The sequence below is a fragment of the Uloborus diversus genome, chromosome 10 (assembly GCF_026930045.1).
Source record: "Uloborus diversus isolate 005 chromosome 10, Udiv.v.3.1, whole genome shotgun sequence".
Lineage (NCBI taxonomy): Eukaryota > Metazoa > Arthropoda > Arachnida > Araneae > Uloboridae > Uloborus > Uloborus diversus.
In genome coordinates this window covers 46,052,100-46,076,697 of record NC_072740.1, presented here as the reverse complement: position 1 = coordinate 46,076,697, position 24,598 = coordinate 46,052,100, and the positions used below count along the sequence as shown (strand labels likewise).

Below are 24,598 nucleotides of genomic sequence, written 5' to 3'. Positions count from 1 at the left end.
GTTGCAAATGTTTTAAAAAGACCTTCTATAAAAGCTGAGCTGCATTTTATCTTTCCATCTGCTGATTTGTTTATGCAGTTCATGAAACGCTTTCAATGCCAAGCGCCTATGATACACAAATTGTACCAAGAAATAGAGACCATTGTTCAAACTTTTATGGCTCGAGTTATAAAAGCCTCTGTCATAAAGAAAGTTGATTTTTCAAACGTAGACACGGATAAACTGTTTGCAGTTGGGAACAGACTACCTCTTGAAGATCTCGTTGTTAGTGGGTAGGTGACAGATGAACTGTCAAAACTGAAAGAAAATGAAAAGGTTATGTTTTTAAGAGGTGTTAAAAAGCATTGTGTGACTGTATGCAAGTATGTAATAGAAAAAAGTTGCATATCAAACAGGTTACTGAAAAGTTTCAAATTTTTGAATCCAAAAGGGAGAAGTAAATCTAGAAGCTGTAAGGATTTGATAAAGATTACCAAAATCATGCCTTTTAATGTTCCACTCGATAGGTTGCAAGATGAATGGAAACTTTTGCAGCTGGAAAAAGATGATGAAGCATCCAAAAACAAAATTATTGATATCTACTGGTAGCAGCTTATTTCAAAAAAGGATTCAACTTCCAATGTTCTAAAGTTTCTCAATGTTTCTAAGGTGATAAAAGCTTCACTTGCATTATCACATGTTAATGCTGACATTGAAAGACTATTTTCCATTTCAAAGCATCTTTTTGGTGAAAATAAGACAGCAAGGACTGAAAGATTTTTAAACAGCATACTTATAGTTAAAGATGCTGTAAAAAGAATACCCTCATTTGCTTTCTTTACCAATTGGTCCAGAAATGATTAAATGTGCACAACAAGCACACGCAAATTACACAACATACATGGAGGAATGTAAAAGATTTGGAATTGAAACAGAAGCAAAAAGAAGAGCAAAAAAGAAAGGATTGTGAAGAAGAAACTAAGAAAATGGAAAAAAATTAAAACATCTATTGAAAGTGAAACCATACAAATCTTTACATAAACAGGGCGGCGACAGATCAGGGAGATCAGGGAAAAGTCAGGGAACTTTATTAATCAGGGAAAAGTCAGGGAAATATCAGGGAATTTTGAAAAAATTACAAAAAATCAGGGAAAATGGATTTTATGAAGAAAAAAAAATTTTTTTTTTTTGCTTTACAAAATTAAGTACTCTAATTCCCTATGCATTTTTCGCCAATTGTCTGTTCAAAAAAAGTAAAATTAATGAGGTGCGATTATACACTGCCGCATATTTGTGCATCTTTTTTCCTCAACGTTAAAGTATTGAATCTTACTTATTAACCACAGGATGAACTTCCTAAAATTGCCTCTGTGTCTGTTAGATTTTTTATTTTACCTAGCTTGAAATTTCCCTTTACGCTTTCAATGCTACGTAAAATTAACAACCATACAAGCAAAGAGGAAGCCTTCATTAATGCCTTAGCTCCTTTGCCTTTATTCCATTGTCTCGAAGTAATTAGCGTTCTGTAATCACGATTTCAAGAAGAAATCTTTGGTTTTTGAATTAATACTATAAAAGCTTAAAAGTTATTACTTCTTCGCGTTTTTAATTTAATTGCTAAAATTGAACTTTCAATTTTAAAAAAAATTTGTTTTTTGCCGTTATACTATTTGTTATCACCGTAGATTATAAAGGTTTTTCTTTTCTTTAGACTTAAATGATTCTTTTATTTTATAACCAAGTTGTATTCTTCTTTTATATATTTTGAAATTAACTTATTGCTTTTTTTTTTGCATTTCAAAGTTGTTTGTTACAAAAGCAATCTAAGGTTTTTTTTCGTTACATACTGAAATCATTTGAAATAGAGCTAATTCGTGTACTTAAGTAAATAGCTTTATTTTTTTATTGTTAAAATTGCTGTATTCATTCATTAAAACCTATGTTCTTGATTAGAGAAAAGCTCCCTATGAATGGATGTCAAATGGTTTCATCTGTTTTGCATAAATATGTCAATTAGTTATATAAGAATAACTACATTACTTCTATTCTTTCACTATTACTTGTCATTCTTGCAACAATTCTTATACTGTTTGAAAACTTAGTTCAAAATAATTTCAATTACTTTTTAGTTCTATCATAAATACACATATGTTTTTAAGAGTAATTTTAATAGTTTCTTAAAATTTTTATGCTAAGTGGTTTCTGGAAGAAAAGTTTTTTTTTTTAAATTTTCTCTAATCTTTCCATGTAGAAAAATTTAATATACTGTTTTGTAGGTTTTTGTTCCCAAAAAATTGACTTGATATATATATTTTTTTAACCATTCTATTTAAAAAGTAGCATCTTTTAAAAATATATCTTTAGTTCAACTTTACACAACTTAAAATGTTTAAAATACTGCATTTTATACAAACATACAATGGATTTCAAGTAGAGCAAAGGAAAAAAAAACCATTATTATTATTAACGTAAATCAGGGAAATTTGGTGAACTTAATCAGGGAAATCAGGGAAAAGTCAGGAAACTTTTTTTCACAGTTCCTGTCGCCACCCTGAAAAAGCATATAGGCTATTTTGGTAAAAGTCAGTAAAAAGGGATAATCCTTTTCTGTTTTTTGGGTTCTTAACAAATTGCTTTTGGTCACCTTTTAGTTACTTTTTTATCACCTTTTAGTCACCTTTGTTTTTAAATTTGTCACCTTTCTCACTTTTTTCAAAGGCCACCAGCAGTCCTCGGCCTGACATAGAGTGATTTTTCAAATTATTGGAGGTTTTGTAGTGTGTTCACGTATCACAGCATAACATTTGCATTTATTTTTGATTAGCAATGAAAAATATAAATACCTTATTTTTCTTACTTTGACGACCTGTCACTGTTCTGAAAGAGCGATAAGTTTCAATCTCATCTTCTGTATGGTCCCTTGAAACTGGAATATCTCCTTGAGTTTTGGTCACACAAATGTAAAGTTTTTTGTGTTAGTAATAGTTTTCAATGGAGATTATTTCTCTAAATATTGCGTAGGGGACCTAGGGCCCGTATAAAAATTAATTTTCATATTTTTTGACTTATTTTTATTTTTGCTTCAAACTTTCAATATCTTAACTCTGCATCTGATTTTAAACATTTTTGCAATTGGAAGTATACATCTAGGACTAACGGTTGAGAAAATAAAGGTCTTGCTGGTTAAAACGGAGCATCCTGTATTATTTTAGTAACTCATTTATTTATTAACATTATATTAATTGATCATTCATACTATGTAAAATTAACCAAAAAAAAACTTAGTTTGACACCCAGAGTAGGATTTTAATAAAACTTTACATGTTAGTTTTTACTCTCCCTTTGGAAAATCTTACACGGTTTAGGTTTTGCAGCTTGTTTAAGTTTTAGGGATTTTAAAGTTTTCATGCTCAATGAATTTTATAACGTTTCTATGTTTACAATGCTAGAAGTACTTGCAGGACAATTTTGGGCAAAAGGTTTTTTGATGCAAATCATTACAAAGTATTCTGCTTTAGGGCCTATAAACAAATTAATGTATAAAACACAGTGTTTTTCCCAAGTAGCTGAAAAGGACATTTCTTGCTTTTTTCTTGGCATTGTGTATTAGCATTGTTTTAGGGCATTTAGTAGCATTGCATTGGCTTTTTTTTTATAGAGTTTGTACTTTTTAAAAAAGTATAAACCCAATTAGGGTAATGGCCCCAGTAACAGACAAGTGTGCAGTAACAGACAGTTATAAGTTTGGATTTAAATAAAAAGAAATTTAAACAGGTAAAACTGATGTTGCTGTGGCCAGGGCTGTGGAGTTGGACTCATTTTGATGTAAAGGAGTCTGAGTCATTCTAAAACATGCCGACTCCAGGTTTTTTTTTCTTTAATTTTCACCGACTCTCCTTGCATTTTTTTTTAAAAACTGACTTTGATTACATGTATAAAGGCCTACTAATAAGAAAATAACTGATATTGTGGCAACCAGCTGGCTTGATTTTTGATCGAACTTTCTGTACAACTACTTACGCCGTCTCCAAATTTGCTTATTTTTTAACTTTGTTTAACTGATAGCAACTCACTGTACACAGTTTTATTGCCTAATATTTTCTAAGTAATCACTTTCAAATAAAAATAATAATATATTTTTGACCTCGATCTCAGTAAAAAAATAGTAAAAGAGGAATGTATGTATCGCTTCTCACTTGAGCAAGTCGGGAAACTTCTGAGGGTGCTTGATAAATTTAAGTGTTGGCATGAAAGTGCAAATCTGATAAAATGTAAATGTTTTTTTTTAATGTAAAGACTTTATCTAAGAAATCTTGATTTTCACTAAAAAGTATAAATTAAAATCAGTGCATGATTTATTGGTTACAACACTCAATAGTTGTAGTTAATCCTAAAATCTTCATATTATTCACTATTCAAGGTTAATTTTAAAGCTGCCAATAAAATTAAAATTAAAAATTGAGCCAAGAAATGTAGGTATATAGTAAAAGCTATTCGTACAAAACTGTATATCGACGCATATTGTGTAAACTTTGCTCCAGACGTACATGTACCTGACCTCTCCCCACAACATAGTGCGATATTTTCTTTGAAATTTTTAAGATGAAATTTAAGATTTATTATTGGGGAAGTTTTTCAGAATTAAATTGTTTCAATTTTTATAAACTCCAAAATTATGTTGAGATATTACCCACCAGATGAGTGTCAACCAGGGGTGGGGGGGGGGGGAGGACTGGCCTGTCTCAAGAAAAGTTTTTTGACTTAGCAAAAAAGTTTTTTTTTCCCCTCAAGTTACAGCTTTCAAAAATTGAAAGCACAGGATTTGATCAACATCTATTTGTCAAACATTAAAAGGGAGCAAATTAATCCTTTGCAATTTTTTAAAAAAAATAGGATTTTTAAGTAAACTCACTTTAAAAATTGCAACTGTTGGATAATTTGATCTTCAAATTGAATTTATAATGTTGTATGCATCTTTGGTTTACAGTAAAATACAATGCAAAAATTTCATTAAAAAGAATTAATGTTTCAACCTCTATTTAGGGGTTCCCCCCCCCCTTCCCCTGAGGAGGACATTTGAAAATAAATAAAAAAGCCAGAGTCAGAGTCGAACATTTCAAAATCCAGGAGTCGGAGTCTGCCATTTTCTTCCGATTCCGCAGCCCTGGCTGTGGCCCATGAGTACGGTACAACGATCTAGTGTTATCAGAGTGAATTTTTTGAGCCAACTGGTATAACTTTTGCACATTTTCAAGAGAAAAAAGGAATTTTGTTTGTTACTCATCCTTTCTTCAACCTATCTGTTACTGGGTATCATTAGATTTTTCGGTGTCTGTTACTGGAGCTCCAACTTTTATTCCAAATTGAGCAAATAAAAATAGAATTAACTAATTCAGAGGATCCAAAAGCAACCAAACATTAGATAAGATGTAGTTGCATGAGAGAAAAATAGTTTAAAAAGTCTAAATATATTAAAAGGCTCAGAAAATTGAGTTTCCCTGAAAGTGATATCTTAAGCATGTCTGTTGCTAGTGCCGTTATTCTTAAAACACATGAAGATTTAACAACCAGTTGAGAAAACTATGAAAAGTGTCCAGTAAGTTTGTTATAAAGGGCATTAAAATTGAAAAATGTTGTGTAAAAGTAACACACGTAATGAAAGAATTGCCCTAATGATATAATTTTTCTAAAAAATTCTCTAATTTTGTTAAATAAAGGTTTTTAGCGATGCTGTTTTCAAAAGTTGACTTGGAAATTTACCTTTACTTATACCAAGTCTTTTAATGAAGGGGAGATATGTATTGGATTCACTCCTGTTTAAGAAAATAAATAAATAAAAAACATGCTCCGAACTGAACAAAATACTAAATAAAAATATCAAACCTAGTATTTCTTCTCAAATGACATAAATTTTGTGCATTTAATTTATGCATAACTTGCTTTAAATATTTATCAGTGTGCTTTTTTTTTTTTTTTAGTTTTACACTGGATATGTGGAAAAGTTACCTTTTATTCTCGAAAGGCTAAATAGTGCATACTGTGCCAATACTCATTTTGAAAGAATGTTTTGTGATTTTGAAATGCAGAGAGTTTGTTATCTTCCTCTAACATCATTTCTTCTGCGTCCTGCCCATCGTCTCATGCATTATATTAATCTACTTGAAAGTAAGTGTCATTTAATTTTAATTGTTGATCCAATTTTAGCAAAAGTATTAATTGTCATTGAGATAAACTTCGTTATTTTTAAATAAAATTATAAAAGGTTATTTGTTAAAACTTTCCAAAAACTTGGGATGTTTTTTGAAGGTTACAGGCTAAGGCTGAATGCTTGTAATTATCTTCTTCTAAAGCAAAGGTATATCTTCATCTACAGCAGGGATAGTCAACCTTTTTATATCTAAAACCTGCATTTGTATCTATGTTAGTAGTGAAATTTTGCTAACTGTCCACCAATTCCACAATAATGGTGATTTGTAAAATGGACCTTTACTTCATATAATTATTAAAGCAAAGTTATAAGCATAAGATTGACATTATTTACCATTCTCATTATGGTAGATTTTCACTAAGTTTGACAGAATTAATTTCTACGGAACAACTTGGCTGTTTTTAATATTAATATTTTGCACACATAGAAACATCAAGTTTGTTGACATTATGTTTGAGTGATTAAATTAGTAATGATATTCCTGAGTCTGATACTGCAAAGCTAAATATTAGATGTTTGGATTAATTTTTGTTCTAAACAAGCAAAGTTCTTCTCTTCAAGAAATAATCAAGAGGTTTCTTTTTACCCGACTGCGCGTGCGCGACACAAAGGAGGGTAATATGTTTATCAGTCTATGTATGTATGTCCGTTTCTATGTTGCATTCTACAGACTAAACGCCTTGTCCAATTTTGATAATTCTTACGTCAATCAATTTGTCTTAACCTTGGGAGTGTCACTAAACACATGACAGTAATCAAAAGTACCATTTAAAAAACCAGTTGCCATTTTGTCAGTTTGGGATCAGCGCACGCTGAATTTTTTGTTTACTAAGTCTACTAATTGGTGTCTCAGTGACCGAGTGGTTTAAGCGATTGCTTCTCCCCCTTGAGGCAGTGGGTCAAGACACCTTTGCTCCGGATGTACTTCCCCTATTTCTGATGTTTTTTCTTTCATGTGTTCTTTATATGTAATCTGTACTGTAATAAAAAATATATTATACGTAACGAAGGGAAGAGACTCAGATTGTAGTCCTCATCAAAATAAACCCGTGCAATAAGCACCAAATGAAAGAAAGTCTACTAATTACCCAACTGCGCGTGCGCGACGCAAAGGAAAGTAATGTGTTTATAAATCTATGTATGTTTGTTCCTATGTGGCGTTCTAGGGGCTAAATGCCTTGGCCAATTTTGGTAATTCTTATGTCAATCGATTTGTCTTAACCTTGGGAGTGTCACTAAACACATGACAGTAATCAGAATTCACCATATCAACAACCAGTTGCCATTTTGTCAGTTTGGGATTGGCGCACGCTTCTCGTATGCTACCTGCGTGAGACAAATGCAGGTAGTTTTCGCTGCCTGAATTTTTTTTGTTTACTAAGTCTACTAATTGGGGTCTCAATGGCCGAGTGGTCTAAGCGATTGCTTCTCTCACTTGAGGCGGTGAGTCAAGACACGCTAACTCCGGATGTACATTCCCCTCTTCCTGATGTAAATTCTTTCATGTCTTCTTTATATGTATTCTGTACCGTAATAAAAAATATATTATGCATAACGAAGGCAAGACACTCAGATTGTTGTCCTCATCAAAAAAAAACCCGTGCAATAAGCACCAAAAGAAAAAAGTCTACTAATTTGATTTTCATCTCTTACATGTTGCATTTGTTTTTGCCTTGATTCAAGGGACTGAGTTTCGTGACGTGTACTTTCTTGACAGGCTTTTTCAGTTTTGTGAGAAAGATTTGACGGACGTACTTTTCGGATTTTGCGTCATCGTGAGTTATACAGACTGTTTATATAGCTTTGCTGTGTTTGACTTAAGTTCGCGCATTTTTGCCGAAGGCCAAGCACATGTAGCTTTAAGCCAAGTTAGGTCCCTAGAGGGACTAATTATCAGTAGTTTAGATCACTGCAAGTTACTTAATACGCTTCACAATACAAACTCTCTGAATGAAATGACAATATTACAAAATGTACCGTCTTATAATCACAATAACCAAGTCAATGAAAAAACTAAAAAGTGTAAAATAAAAAATTATTAAATAAAAACAAAAACTCGACTGCATAAAAACTAAAAAGAAAAATGTATAAACCAGTAGTTTAGAATATATTAAGTACTACTAAATAACTACACCACTGAATTAGTTTTATAACCGTACACAGATAAGACAAATCATAAATTCAGTCAACAGTCGTGGCAACTTCCTTTCTTATTCAAGGAACTCTGTAAAATTTGAATGGGCCCCGACTGTTGATCCTTCTATTCTGCTTTTGAATTTATGATTTGTCTTACCTGTGTACGGTTATAAAACTAATTCAACGGTGTAGTTATTCAGTAGTACTTAATATATTCTAAACTACTGGCTTATACATTTTTTTTAAGTTTTTTTTTTTTTTTGGTTTTTACGCAGTCTGGTTTTTTGTTTTTATTTAATAATTTTTTTATTGGTCATGATACCATCGACAGTACTAAAACCTGGTTGCACAACATACATGAGCGCGAAGAGAAATCCCAGCCTACACCATTATTGACAGGATAAGTAAACTTTGGCTGTACACTACAATGTAATTCAAATGTGCCTTATGCATTCTGCTGCACGCATTGCTAAATTCTTATTGTCAAACTATGGTAAAAATACGTAACTATTTTTGACTTTTTACCAAACCTTGAAATAACAGAGAGTTATCAGTTCATAATATTTGTCATCCAAAACTTGCTTTGTTTGCCTCCCATAACTGTAACCTTAAACTGTGCTGTTGGTACTTTTTTGAATATTAAGAGATTGCCTGTTCCCAAATCTGATTTTTTTTTTTTTTTAAATATGTAAGTTCAAAAATGTTTATTCATTGAATTTTGAAGGTTGAATTTTGTTTCAAACGGAAATCCTGAGGGTTTTTATTTGAAATATCCTGCGGTATATCTGACTTGAAGTGTCGGGTAACTGCACGTTAAGAGCAGTGACCAGAATGAATAATGAGTGTTTAGTGCAATTCTGGATAAGATACTGTATGTAAAAAAATTGGCAGTTGGGCTACAATACTGGGTATCCGGTGCATCCAGTTAAAAATTGAAAAACATGAAGCAGAGCATGAAGGTCCAAAAAACTGACGCAAGGAATCAAGTTATTGCATCACATTTTGCACACTTCATCATCAAAAGAGATATTGGTTTATTCTGAAGGACTAAAAATTAGATTAATTAAAACATGAACTAAAAAAGAAATGTAAGCTATATTGTTGCAATTTTTCTTTGAAGGTCAATGATTTCCTGCCCTCCTCTCTCACATAAGTCACCCTTACATATTGAAATACACAAATATACATAGAAGAAGAAACAAAAATAAAATAATAGATAAAAATAATATTTATGGAGAAGCATTTTAAACCTTTTAAGCGTTGCGGTTTTTAGAAAATTTCAAAATTTGCTATATTAGAAATGATTAGAAAATAATTCTGATCATTTTTGCTTCCAGTGCTAAGAAAATAATTGATAAATCATCAAAACCTTAAAGAGAGTCATGAACTTGCATAAATATTCTTATTTGTTTGCTGCTTTATGCCACTGTCAAAATTGCTAGGTTTTTTTTCTTTTTTAATAGTATGCTGTTCAGTTTTGGTCTCCTTATCTTAAGAAAGACATTAATGTATTGGAATGGGTTCAAAGTTGAGCTACAAGGCTAATAAATGGACTTTCTCACTTAGACTATGATTCCAGGCTTAGAAGGCTAAAAATGTACAGTCTTGAGCAAAGAAGAAACCGAGGGGACATGATTCAGTTGTTTAAATTTATTAAAATGAAAGATGTTACGGGGCTGAAGTTTAGCACTGAAAACAAGACAAGGGGTCATTGTTTTAAGCTATTTAAATCTCAGGCTAACATGGATGTTAGGAAAAATTATTATTTCAGCAGGGTAGTGGAACCTTGGAACAGTTTACTGGAAGAGGTGGTAATGAGCAAGGGAGTAAATAGTTTTAAGAGGGCTATTGATCTTCACTGGGGATTGTAAATTGACTAGGACCAGTCTAGCTGGGCCCAGAGCCTGTTGCTGGTCTTCACTTTTGTATTTGTATTTAACATCTTACCTAATTTTGTTCTTACGATAAGTTCAACCTAAATTAGTCATATTTTTCATTTGTAAGATTAAATACTCTTTTATTTTATTATTTTCCTTTTAGAGTTGGTGAATCATTATGGAGACAGTCATCCTGATGCCAAAAACTGTAAAAGTAAGTATGTTGCTTTTTTCAAGAATGTTATGCATCTGATATTAAAATTACTTGCTTAAAATATAAGCAAGTATTATTAATTTCATGCAGCCTGAAATGTAGCAATTCAAATAGCGCAAGTGAAGAAGTAAAAATGTTAGCAAATTTCTTTCAAAAGCTCGTATTATTGCCACATTCACACCAATATAAATAGGATTGCATAACTAGCAATGGATTGTGAACACAATTAGGCTTGTGCTTGTCAATTTATCAATTTTTGATAAAGATAAAGTGCAGTCATAATACTTTTTTCTTCCTGGAAGTATCTTATCTATCAGGCATTAAAAGTTTTTTTTTTTTTCTCCAAAAGTATGTCAGTGCGCACCTGAGATTTAAAAAAAAAAAAAACTCAGTCATATTTTTCTAGATGATTGCATTTCCAGTTATTTGTTTAATTTTTTAGACCGTCTAGATTTTTATTACTGCAGAGTCTCAAAAAATCCAAGGTAATTGCGCTCACGTCACCTCAGATTATCTGGAAAACTATTGCTGATTTTTTTATACTTTTGGGACAACATAAGGATGTGTTGTGCACCTTTTACTTTTTTGTACAATGAAAAGGATGTGTTGTTTTCAAGAGAAGTTTCACTCAAATTAAAACATAAATTTCCATTTTAATTACTTTCAAAGGAATTTTGATTAGTTTGATTCATGAAGTCTTAATTACTTTATTGTGTAAACTTGTAGGCAACTATAAGAGTGCACTTTGACTGTCCCTGGGACAGTTTTATATATATGTATGTATGTGTGTAGGTCATTTGGTTAAATCAGCACCTATGGCATCAAGTTGTGCTCTTGTTGATTGCAGTCAGATGTTCTAAAAGGGCTGCTTACTCATCCTTTGTGGCAAAACAATGGTAATTTTAAGTCCTTTTTTGGTATCAAATTATTATCTCCACTCCATCTATTAATCCATCTCTAGGTGTCAATGAATATTTCATGCCACTTGTTGAGTGCTCTTGACACCAACCTCTCAGTACCTTAATTTTGTTGTATGTAACTGCAAAGTAATATATCTTTACTAAGTTGAAGCGACTATAACTAAAAAGCATATTCTGAATGAGTTCTTACCAAACTTCTGCAGAATAACAAAAGACTTCCTTAGATTTATTGAAATAATAATTTTATTGATGAATTCATGCATTTTGTTAGATTTGTTACTTCCTATGACAAACTGATGGCCAAGAACTTCATCAAATTCTAGATTTAAAAAAAAAAAACAACTTTATACTATAAATCAGTATTAGTATATGTTTTGCTGTCACATTATTGTTTCCTGTAAAAATGAATCTTCTTTTTCTTTTTCATGTTTGTGAATGGAGGTTTTCTCAAATCAATTTCAAAATTTAAGTCAAGCCTGAATGCACAATTTTGTGTAATACAAGTTCACATTTTTTCTTCCTTTATAATTAGCCAAATTTTTAATAATCTGTTAAATTTCTAAGGGGAAAGAATTATTTAGTTTTTGTTACATTGCCTGTAGTAAAAAGTTTTGCTTCTTTTCATCAATTTAAGTAGAAAATATTCTGCTTAATCAACCAAAATGACTGTATTTGACAGCAGTATTTCTTGTCCTAAGCGTAGCACTTTTCAACTATGTTAAATTCTTGAAAAAGCATAGGATTTAGAGAAAGCATCAGGAAAAGTTACTTGTGTCCTGTGATAGTTAAGTCTGAAGAGGACTGAGAGAAGCACTTATCTTATGCTGTGCAAGCATATTTACACAGTAGTCATTTTTATAACAAGTTTGCATTAGGCTGTCTCTTAAATGGGAGCAGCTGTTGAGTATTTCCCTATAATCCCTTTATATTTGTAAGTAAGATTTATTTATTTATTTATTTATTTATTTATTTATTTTGTATTGTGATTAAATGTGTTATTTATTTTTTGTCCATTTATTTATTTATTTATTTTTGTATTTAAAATATGCTCCAGAAGTAAAAAACATACGAACAAATTTGTGAAGAGCAGGTAGACTTTTAGGACATGGAAAATGCTGGTGATGTAAAATTCATAAGTCTTGAATTTGGAGTTACAAAGTATTTAGGATTACAGATTTAAAACTTTCTGTTGTAAAAAATCGATGCACCAGGAAGGAATTGTCAAAATGAAACAAAATTTTACACTTTGTAAGGGCAACATGGACATAAAACCTGATTACAAAATGAAAGCAAAATGATATTTACTGTAGGAAATATCCCAAATGAATAGAGATTTCAGTACCTTGTTGAGCCACCTTGAACAGTGTTACATGAGAAGATACAGGTAATATTTGAGGCATGAATGTCTCGTATGATGTCCTACGTCATCTTGCTACACAGTTACTGCAAACGCACTGCTAATTTGATCATACTCATAGGCTATCCAACTTACAATCCTAAGTGATCCCAGACATGCTCAATCTATGATGAATCAGGGAGCCGAGCAGACCAGAGACGGTGATAACGTGTTGTGAGAAGCCCTGTGATACCCTTGCTGTGTGTGACTGAGTGTTGTACTGTTAAAAAATGGCTCTTGTGAAACCTGCAGCAAGGACAAACACATGTGACTGAATCATGTAATGAATGTATCGCTGATCTGTCAAAATATCGGGGCTCATTATTAGGAGTGACAGTGTATCCTAAGCAAGGACACAACATAACATTACTAAATGCTATTACTAGTCCAGTGTGTTGCTAAAAACAGGGTTGCCATGCCAAAAGGAAACCTGAAAAAAACAAAAAATGCAGGGAATTTTAAAATTCACTGAGAAACAGGGAAAATTCAGGGAATTTTGAAAAAATCTTTAAAAACCTGGAGAGTACAGGAATTTATTTTTTTTCTTAAATTGAAGTTTCAAAAATCAATGCTGAAACATTAACTCTCAAAAAATAGTCTCTCAAAAAATAACTCTCATAAAAGTTTTAAGAATAACAAGAAGAAAATAAGAAAAGCTAATAGAATAAAATAAAAAAATGTAATTTTGATTCACTTCTTTTTTTTTTTTTTTTTTTTTTTTTTGTGTGTGTGTGTGTGTGTGTTAATATTAAAATGTCTATCAGTCAAGCAAAAACTATTGAATGTTTTGTTTGACATGCATCCTGAATTTCATGCTGATTTAAATTAGGGAACATGAGATTAGTCACAGCAGTATTTATTGTTCTGCTTATTTATTTATTTATTTATTTATTTTTTAAAGTCCAAGTAATAAGAGAAATCTTTTTTTTTTTTTTCTCAAAAAGTTAAACATAAGTATTCAGCCACCATGCTGTTTATTTCAATTTTAATAAATACTCCATTTCCTTTATTTACTCAATTTATATGTTTGAGTCACAACCCTGTAAAAAGCAAAGGCACTATTGCACACACACATACACCCAAGTGTCATCATTGCCCAAATCAATTCTTGATTCCTCACCAAAGACAATCTGAATCCATTAAGTTGCCATCCGTTCCCATTGAATGCGACTTTACTCTAAATGGAGCAAACAGTGCGGAAGCCCTAATGTTACCTTTATTTTTAGCGGCACATCGCACCTACAGCTGAGAAAATGTTATGCTGTACCTTTGCATAAGATAAACAGTCATCCCTATCATTGAACGACAACACAACGAAAGCCAGTGATAAGTTAATGACATGACTTGGTCATATATGTTAACCCTCATGGCCAGACTCCCAGGAGCAATTTTCCAATAGGACAAGGTTCAATCACACATAGTAGGACTTACTTTCCAGAATATCACCCTCTCTGCCCTGATCGGTTCCCTGATTTGGCACACCTGGAGCGTACCTGAAATCACTTGGGATGGTAATTTGGACAGTCTAGGAGTTTGATCCCATTAGTGGCGCATTTACAGTTACTGTATAGCAAGATGATTTAGGACATTGTTTGAGGCTTTTATGCCTCATAGACCACCTGTATCACCTTGTTTATCCATGCTCCAGTAGGCTCAATGATATGCTAAAATCTCCATTCGAGATTTTTCCTATACAAAATGATCATTTTGCTTTTGTTTTGTGATCACTTTCTTATATCAATGTTGTCCTTACACATGTAAAATTTCATTTTTTCCTGACAACTCCTTCTAGGTGTGTTTATTTTTTTGTTATAGAGTGTATTTTTTTCAAAGAGAGAAAAAAATAACTTGAAGAAACAATCTTCGTCATTCATAAGTATGTGTATAAATTTGTTTTCTACTAATTTACTACTCATATGTATATTTACTTAATGACTAAAATAAAAATGTTTAAGTCAATACTGATTATTTAATAAATAAATAACTTTCTTTGTTCATTTTATTTTAGCTGTTTTGTTTAAACTTAAACAAGTTACAAATGGATTCATGACGAATGTGAATTGTTCTGTAAGTTTCACTTTTAGTTGTTACTCCTTAAAAAAGTTTTAGTTCAAGTATTGTCATATTTATATAATTCTGAAATTCAAAACTTTTGTTATTTAATTTAGTTTAGATACTAAACTAAATAACATATCAAAACTTTGATCAAAATTAATATTATGAATTCTTAGAGACTAATTGTCTGTTGACTAGTTTGCAGTATGGGTTCAGGAAAGGTAAACCGCGTGCTACTAATTAATTGCATTTCTACGACAAGGTTGCCTTGGTTTTAGATAACAAAAAGTGTGTGGATGTTGTTTATATTGATTTTCAAAAAGCTTTTGATAAGGTACCGCATGTTGCTCTTCTCAGCAAATTAGCTGATATAGGAATAAGAAAAAAACTTTACTTTGGGTTAGAAATTGGCTGACTGGAAGGAAACAAAGAGTAGTTGTAAGGGAAAATCATTCTAAATGAAGTGATGTATTAAGCAGGGTTCAGTTTCAGGGCCTCTCTTGTTTATTATTTTAATGAATGACATCAATGAGAATATTTCTGGAAGCATGAATTGTTTTGCTGGTGATGTAAAAGTAATGGGGATTGTAGAAAATGAAGAACAGGTAAAACAGCTTCAAGAGTATTTAGATTATATTACTAAGTGGGCGGATAAGTGGGGTATGGCAGTTAATGTAGGGAAATGTCAAGTGCTATACTTAGGTCATGGAAATAAGCGTATGAGTTATCTTTTACAGGGTTCAGTCATTAGTCAGGCAGAAAATGTTATTGATCTGAGTATCTTTATAAATCAGGACTTTAAATTTAGTCAACAGTGCAGCATTGCAAGTAACAATGATGATAGAATGCTTGGGTTTATCAATGGATAATTTTAACAAATCCAAGAAGGTTCTTCTGCCTTTATATAGGAGTTTAATAAGACCCTATATAGACCCCATTTGAAGTATGCTGTGCAGTTTTGGTCGCCTTATCTGAGAAAAGATATTTCTGTATTGGAAAGGGTTCAAAGAAGGGTAACTAGACTAGTAAGGGGACTTTCAGATTTAGATTATGATACCAGACATAATAGGCTTAATATGTATAGCCTGGAGCAAAGGAGGATCAGAGGGGACGTGATTCAGTTGTTTAAATTTATCAAAATGAATAATGTACATAGATTAAATTTTTGCATCGAATGCAGGATGAGGGGTCATTGTTTTAAGCTATTCAAATCTCAGGCTAACCTGGAAATAAGGAAAAACGACTACTTTAGTAGAGTTGTGGGCACTTGGAACAGCTTACCGGAAGAGGTGGTAATGAGCAAGGGGGTGGATAGCTTTAAGAGGGCCATTGATCTTCATTGGGGACTAATAAATTGACTAGGACCAGCCTAGCTGGGCCAAAAGCCTGTTGCTTGTCGTCACATTATTTCTTCATTAGTGCATGTAAAGCAACTAACTTCTTTTTAGGAGAAATAAAACTGGCACAAAAGTCTGTAGCAGAACAGTGGTGAATTAAACAACCAGCAGTGAAAGATTCGAGTTTACCCACTTCTTCCTATTAAAGAGCTCATGGTAGTCTTTCAGGACCGAAATTGAAATGTTTAATTGTAAATTTTCATTTTTAATCGAATTCCTCGAACTAGGCATCATACTCAGACTGAAATCAAGTTCTTTGTTGGTGTTTCGATCACCTGCAGTACTGCTATTCTGCACACTAATTACTTTGAGAATGTTTAAAAATATAACATTGGGGATTACAGATGGTCGAAACGTCATTAGATATAACTTGGTTTACGTCGGATTATGACGCCAAATTCCAAGAATTGGACTTGAAAGGGAAAATTTACAATTCTAGATTTCAACTTTGAAGCCGAGAGACTACCAAGAGCTTATTGATAAGCAGATGTGGGAAAACTAGGCTTCCCCTTTTTAAAAAGGGAATTTGAAATAAAACATTGAAAGATATTGTTTTTGATGGCAAGAGCAAGCCTACTGAATTGTACTATTCTCAAAACCTCACATGTCATACTAAAGCAGTGAGACAATGGGAAGAATTAAAAAAAGAAGTGTCAGCTACAGTTCAATGTGTAACCAAGAAGATAGATTTATTCGAATCAGATTAGAATCTAGTAATACTGTGCCACAATATAACACTAAGGCCAAACATTGTCAGGAGTCAAGACAATATTTCAACTCGCCCCCTAAACAATGTTCTATTGCAAGCAGTGTGATTACAGTATGAGGGCTCAAAAACCATTTAAAGATATTTAGCAACTTCTTTTGTTTCGAGGTGTGACTTATGTGGACTGTTGCAAGCTACATTTATATTTCCAAACTTTTATACTTAACCTTTGATCTCCATCATAGGTAGATTTTACATTTTGAGCCAAAGTTATGGGCGAAGGGGAGAATCACCCCCTTTTTTTCTTTGATACGAAATGCTTTTTTTACTCGTTTTTTCGGTATCTATGTAAGGATTAATTAATATGAAAGCAAATTTTTACAAATAATAACGTCTGATACTTTTTCTCAAAGTACCTAGCCTTACGATGTTAGTCAATTTCTCTCTTTTGGTCAAATTCAAATCATGTGTGGAACTTTATAACATAGTTTATCATTAAAATGATCGTATGCAGTGTGTAATCTACACAAAAAGCCTACTTTTAAGTGTTATTACATCAAATTGATCAAATTTTAATTATGATATTGTAACTTTTTCTGGTTTTTATGCAAAAATGGTTAACTTCAAGGCCTGAGCGGAACCTCCAGATATTCTTTACTGTCAAAATCCTTTTGCATGATTAAATGTTTCTACAAAAGAAAACTTTTCCAGACTATTACCTAACATTTATCAGATTTAGTTTTTTTTTTCACTCCACCCTAGTGTGTATGCTGGGCTGAATTTTTGTGGCATATTTTGAATTGATAATGTATGAAATATTCTTGTAGGGGTGTAAAAATATCTCTGTATGTACCCACATATTTTTTTGGTTTTTCTTTACTATTTAATGTTGTTTTTGATTAATTTAGATCAGTGAATCTCTACCTGGGGCATGCCCCCCCCCCCCAGAGGGTGTAGAAGAATTTCAAAGGCCACATGAGTAAAAACTGAAATAAAAATGTAACAAATCATAATTCATTCAATTTTCTACTCACATGTGAATACTAAAAAAAAACAATATCAGCCGTCTCATTAGTGTTGTGAAAGTGACTAATAGTGCATAACAGCCTCGCCTAAATCCTAGATTATCCCATAAAGTGTATGTTTATTACCTTGCTTCTTTGATTTTGTATGTTCTAATAACACTATGTTCAAAATAAAGTTCTATGTAGTAATGTTACCCTTCATATATGAAATTACCTTGATTTTTACTTAATAACTAGCTTTAGCTATTCTAATCAGCTTCAACTTTCTATTGCAGTACTCGTGTTAACTACACATGATGCAGTGAGAAGCAAAGGGATGTAAGTGCCAAAATTGAAAATTTGGAGATACAATTGGTAGGATAACCTTTCCTTTGATTTAAAGCAAGAGATGGTACTAGTAGCTCTAATGAGTGCTGCTATACAGCATGATTTAGAAAAAAATTTCAATGAAAGACTTCCTATGATCTGAACTTAATAAGCGTGTTTTACTTGAAACTTACTAAAAAGTCCACTTTCATCCCTTTGCTTTTCACTGCCTCATATGGGGGGAGAGCTGACCTCTTGTCAGTACTCAGAGGATGGTGTAGAACCTGAAAGGCTGAGAACATTTAATTTAAATAAAAGCATGTGGTAGTTTCCCTTGTAGCTGGTTTTTATTGACTCATTTGCATCACAGATTCATTTACTTCAATGCTCATTGCATTTTTCCCCTGTCATGCACATTTGTGTATTTGGGATGCAAATTGGAGCTTAGTAAATAAGTGTCTGGTGTTCCTTTGTTTTCCGTTCATTAAATGTCAATATTTAGTATTAAGTTGTTTTTCCTTGCAGGCTAACTTTGTAAAATTAATGGAACTGCAGCGAGATTTGTATGGGATATCCAACCTAACAACCAATAGAAGGGTATGTATAACTTCTGTTGCATTTTGTGTGTATTTCTTGAATACTCTATTTCTGTTATTGAGCATAGATGTTGTTGTGTGCCAGCTGGGCTGGCAATTTTTGGGTGCACTGTTTCACTTCTCCAACTATACCGTAATTTGGTGTGAAGTCCGACTTCCTCAGTTCACACATGCCATAAGGACCTGTTTATAGGGTCGACAACCATTCACACAAAGAAAGGACAGGAAAGAGAAAGTACATCCATGCCCGAACGCCCCATCCATTCGAACCCAGAACCTTCCAATCACAGTCAGATTTCTCTGACCACTAGACAAGATGGCCGAGAAGATGTAACATAAGTTAATCAGTTGTTTGGCCTTTGTTTAAACCATACCAATGCCTAGATTTTTGGATACTTTTTAAGTTTAAAGTTTTTTTAAATGCTTCAATTTTTTTCTTCCCTAATTAAGTTTTGTTTTTTTCATTTACTCATGAGCAGTTTTGTTTGGTTTAAACCACAAAAATGATTTTTTTGAAAGACTTCATTGTTTTCCCCAAAATGTTTTTATAAATTTTACATATTTATAGCAAAGAATAAAATCTAATTGATGCAAAGTAACTAGCAAAGCTTTATAGATGAATTACATTTAATAAATTCACAAACATTATTTTTTTAAGGTGATGCACCTTTGTTAAATAGTTTTTCTTTAGTTTTTTTAAATCAATGCAGCTTTCCTATTAGGTACATAAATATACAAAGCAGACCAACTAAGTTTTTCTAAAATTACGTGGAGAAAAAATCCAAGTAGCTCTTTTTCTATTTATTCAATCATCATTATTTCTCAGTCTTTTGCATTTCAAAATAGTCCAAAAAGCATATTTCAACCAAAACTTCATTTACTACCTAATTTGTTTGATTACTTAAGATTTATTGAGATAGATTATGTATCATTGAAGTGATGCACAGTGTATATAAAATTTAATGCTGGAATATTTAAATGACAAGAGAAAAAAATAACTAAAGAAGTCCAAGAACACTTAGAGTAGGCATAAAATTGTGCTTATACCTGCACACTTTTTGCACCCCAATAGATGATGCAGTCAGAGCAAGAAAAGAAAATAAATAAAATATGAAAATGGAAAAACTTCCCGTAACTCAGTGCTCTTATAAAAAAAAAAAATACAATGCCTAATTTTCACCTTTTAAAGAGCTTTTTTTTATCCTAACATAAAAAGAAGTCTCATGTATGAATGGTGGAAGAATCAATAAACATTAATTTGTGTGACAATCTTCATTATCAAAACATGTTAAAAGAGTATTTTAATACTGAGGCTTTTAATTTTTTTTTTCATAAAAAATTGTATCCCTAAATGCATGAAGCCAGGAGAAATACTGTCTGCAATGGAAAACGAAATGATTTTCTTAAAAACTATTTGTCCTGTTTCTATAATTGTTGTCACTGATACATTAGGTAAATAAATTACATGATTTGTAACTTTTTTTAATTCTTTAAACGAAATATATGTGGATCTTTTGATTTTTCAAAGTTTTGTAATGTACATCAGACTTGTGATTCATTTGTAGATACTGCAAAATACATTCCATGTTTAAGAATGCATGATTTTACTTTTATTTTGTTATTTATCATAGATATCTATGATTATGAGGAAATTAATTTACAAAAATTTATTCTTGATTATTTGTAATTAATGATGTCTGAACTATCACAGTAAATTATTTCTTTGTTTATACCAAGGCGCATTTACGTATTGTATTTTTTTAAATCATAGTTAAAGATTTTCAAACAATATTCTCCTATAGAAATCTCTGCATATGAGGAAATGCAATTATAAGATTTTATTCTAATTATCTAATTAATTTTGAAGAAATTATGTACAAATGTGAATATTAAACATTCCTTAACAATTAATTGATAAAATCTTCATGATTTACCTAAAATAAAATTGTTTTCATACAAATAGTGTTTAAACCAAATAAACCCCGTTTACATCGAAAAAACTTTTTTTTTTTTTTTTGGTTTTATCAAAACCAATTTTTACCAACCCTGTTCATGAGTTTTCTTTATTTTCACTACTTGCCTTTAAAATTTCTACCCCAAAAAGAGGACTGATTTGATTTTCAACACGTTCATGTAAAAAACCACCTGGAACCACCTAAGTGTGTTTAATTAGATTAAATGAATAGGAGTTTTTTCACACACTAACTGCATTTGAGCATTGTATAAGTTTAGAAAAGTTTTTGCAATACTTTCTATGAAGGAGAAATGCTTTCCAGTACATTTTTGACTTTGATAGAGGTTGAATCATAGTCCACTGGGATTGCGGTTTATTGTATTGCAATATTGTTGCTGATTTCAGTCAAGATAATGACAGCCAAATATGGAATCACCAGGTTTTAGTGTGTCGCAAGAAACAGTGTGCTGGTTTATGTTCAATGAGCTTAGGGATTGCTCCTGATTTGCCTTTAAAATAAAATTATGCAACTCTTTTTTTTTTTTTTTAATTTTTCGAAAATGAGAGGGGAAAGAAGTTCGCAATCCGTAAGGAAGTTAACAAAAAAAGACCAAACATATGCTCAAAATCACAGTGTGCATTTTTAGTTCTTGATAATTGTTCTCCAAGGAATGTCCTAAAATTTTTATGAATTCCTTCTCCTCATTATTTCCTAATCCCTTCTCTGATTCCTACCATTAGTTCAGTAGTGAAATTTTTTAAAAATTTTCAAGAAATTTAGGATAATAAAATTTCTTTTGCAATATTTATTGATTTTTGAACCCCTGTACATCTATTTAAAAATTTAAATGAAGAAGTAATGAAGAAAGCAAAATATGTTACAATGCTATTCAAAATGTATCTTGCTACCTGAACAAGTATTTATTATGATTTTTACTTCCTTTTACAAAATAGGAAGTATTGTATTTGCAAAAAAATTTTCACTCAAAAATCGGCCTTAATTTCCATTTTTCTCATCCCCAAATTAATGTTGAGTTTTTTTTTCGACCCGACCACACTTGGATATATGCCTAGGAACCTACAGACATCCAAAATATCAATTTTGACGACCCCCGAGTTAATTGCAACGAATTTTCTCGTGACGTCTGTATGTACGTATGTATATGCGTATGTGTGTATGTATCTCGCATAACTCAAAAGCGGTATGTTCTAGAAAGTTGCAATTTGGTACGTAGACTCCTAGTGGAGCCTAGTTGTGCACCTTCCCTTTTGGTTGCATTTGTATGTTCCTAAGGGGGTCTTTTGCACCTTTTTGGGGGGAAATCATTGTTAGTTTCGATGTAAAATCAAGTGGTGTTATAATTTGTCGGACACTTGGCAATATATCGCCAGTCTTTTGGTCGCCAACTTGGCGACAAATTTGACGATTTTTTTTTTTAAAAATTTGGTTTCAAATTGGCCACTGTTGGTGATATTTAGAGAGTAAACTATTGAATCACATTAAACTGGCCAATAATGGGGAAATGACATTAAATTGGAGTAAAAGGAAGTCATGTGAGCACACATCAGCTCGTTGTGCAAGAAAATCTAAGTCCAGTCGCTGAACTCTATGCAGTTATTTTGCAAAATATGAGCTTCTTGTACTGTTTATATGTACTACGTGACGTGACACCCCGAAGTCCCCTGCACCCACCATTTTTGCAGTTCATCTGTTTTAGATGTCTTGGAGACAAATGGAATTTCCGGCACAGTTAAGCACTGACCCTAAGCATTTAGTTGAACATCCTTGCCAGTCCACTGTAACCACCACGCTCGAAATGTGAAATCTCACCCATTTACAGAATTTAGAAACAATACATATTTACAATCTTCGATAAGCATTTGATTTTTTTTTTTTTGCATCACGCAGAATGCTTACAATTAGGAAAAACATTACAAAGTCTTTCTTAAAACATACATTGTATGAGAAAAATAGTAGCCACCTTAATAAAAAGCAATATGATAAAAATAAAATATAATAAAACTATTTGTCCCCCCCCCCTTTTTTTTGTTTCTAAGACACACATAAATTCTCCAAAAGGGAGTAAAATATTAGGCTGATAAATATAATTTAAAGAAAAACAAGAAATTTATTTATTTGTCCCCCCCCCACCCTCCTCTTTTATATTCCTGCAAATCAGTGGTGTTCCCATAGGGTATGCTCCATATACTCTCAAACATTTCTTAGACATATAGCTTATACCCTCAAGTTTCAGAAATTTCCATATTATGACACATTATGAAAATGATCGCATACACATATTCTGCATGACTGATTACTGGGAGTATACTCTCAGAAAATTGATGGGAACATCACTACCTCAAATAGATATCCCTCTTTTGATAATAAAATAAAAAGTTGGTTCATTAAAGAACGGGAATGTGGGTGAGATAGAGCTGCCAGAAAATTTTGGCTTAGTGGCTGTGAGGAGTAATTGGGCATTTGTACAAGTAGTACTCTGGACTGCCTGGATCCCCAAAGGAACAATCTCAGGAGTCAAAGTGAAAATCTATGGAGATATAAAGGAAAGGGATCATGTCTAGTGGTAAAAATTGCTTCAAATCAACTATTGATTCTTGGTATGAGACGGACTCTTGGAAATAGATCAAAAACTCTACGGCCAGTATAGTGGAGGGTCAAAAATGTGCACAACTTGATAGAAGTGGTTGTGCAGATTTTTAGGATTTTTTGACTTTCTGGCCAAAAGCTAATTAACTTTAAGTGCTGTTTTAAAATTGAAGAAGTAAAACAACAATAAAAACTTCAATAAATTTATCAATTACTTCATAGGACAATTGAATAGTTTATAATCATTTTAAAATATTTATGCTGACTAATTATTTCAGCTGTTACTTGAAAAACTTTTATATGTATATCCAAAAATAACAATTGTTCTTGGAGTTACAACCACCATAAAGAAACAAAACCAACAAACAATGGTAGTTTGAAAATACTTGGTATTTATTTTCAAAAGTTGTCATTTTTTTTTCAATTGAAATGTCCCACAATCATCCATATTTGGCTTTTACATGCTTATTTGTTCAGCTATCACGATTGCTTATTGCTTTCATTTAACTGTTTTTGACATTCCTTTGATTTTTCCCACCGCCACCCTCCGCACCATCACCGTCGACGGGCTCCTCACGATGCTGCACCTCTAGCGAAAACCGTCTCCAGGTTTCCGTCAATATCCTACACTTACACGCATACATACACGCACCTACACACATATACATATATACACCTACACACCTACACACAACTACCCACACACTAATGCGTGCACACAGACACAAACACATATGCACACATACACATACCCCACACACACACAACTACCCACACACTCATGCCTGCACAGAGACACAAACACACCTGCCTACACACACACACACATACCCCCCCCACACGCACACAAACACACGCTTACATATACACACACTCGTGATTGCCAAAAACATAATTTGAATTCAAGATGACAAAATTCAAATTAATTTTTTTTTGTATTTTTGCTTTCTTTTTGTGTTTCTTTGATGGCACGTGTCACACAAAATATTAGAATTTTGCCATGACTCTGCAGTAATCTTTCAGCATCTGCTTTCATTTAATAATATTTCTTATTATTTCTTCAGTAGCATAGAATATAAAACATATTAAGCAAAAAAGCAAATTCATTTTTAAAAATAAATATGTTTTTATTTGATTACATTGTTCGGCATGCCAGTAACGTATAATAATAAAACACTATTGTGTTTTATTATTATCAGCAATTTATGTGTAAAAATAATT

General features: G+C 32.2%; 1 protein-coding gene across 1 annotated transcript in view; it reads left to right on the top strand.

Moving 5' to 3' along the window:
• Positions 1 to 24,598, top strand: part of LOC129231230 (FERM, ARHGEF and pleckstrin domain-containing protein 2-like) — a 180,488-nt gene that overhangs the window by 126,556 nt on the left and 29,334 nt on the right. Inside the window, exons 15-18 of the mRNA XM_054865494.1 lie at positions 5,958 to 6,144; positions 10,364 to 10,414; positions 14,739 to 14,797; positions 18,745 to 18,816. Of these exons, the coding sequence (XP_054721469.1) occupies positions 5,958 to 6,144; positions 10,364 to 10,414; positions 14,739 to 14,797; positions 18,745 to 18,816 (369 nt within the window). The remainder of the gene's footprint in view (positions 1 to 5,957; positions 6,145 to 10,363; positions 10,415 to 14,738; positions 14,798 to 18,744; positions 18,817 to 24,598) is intronic.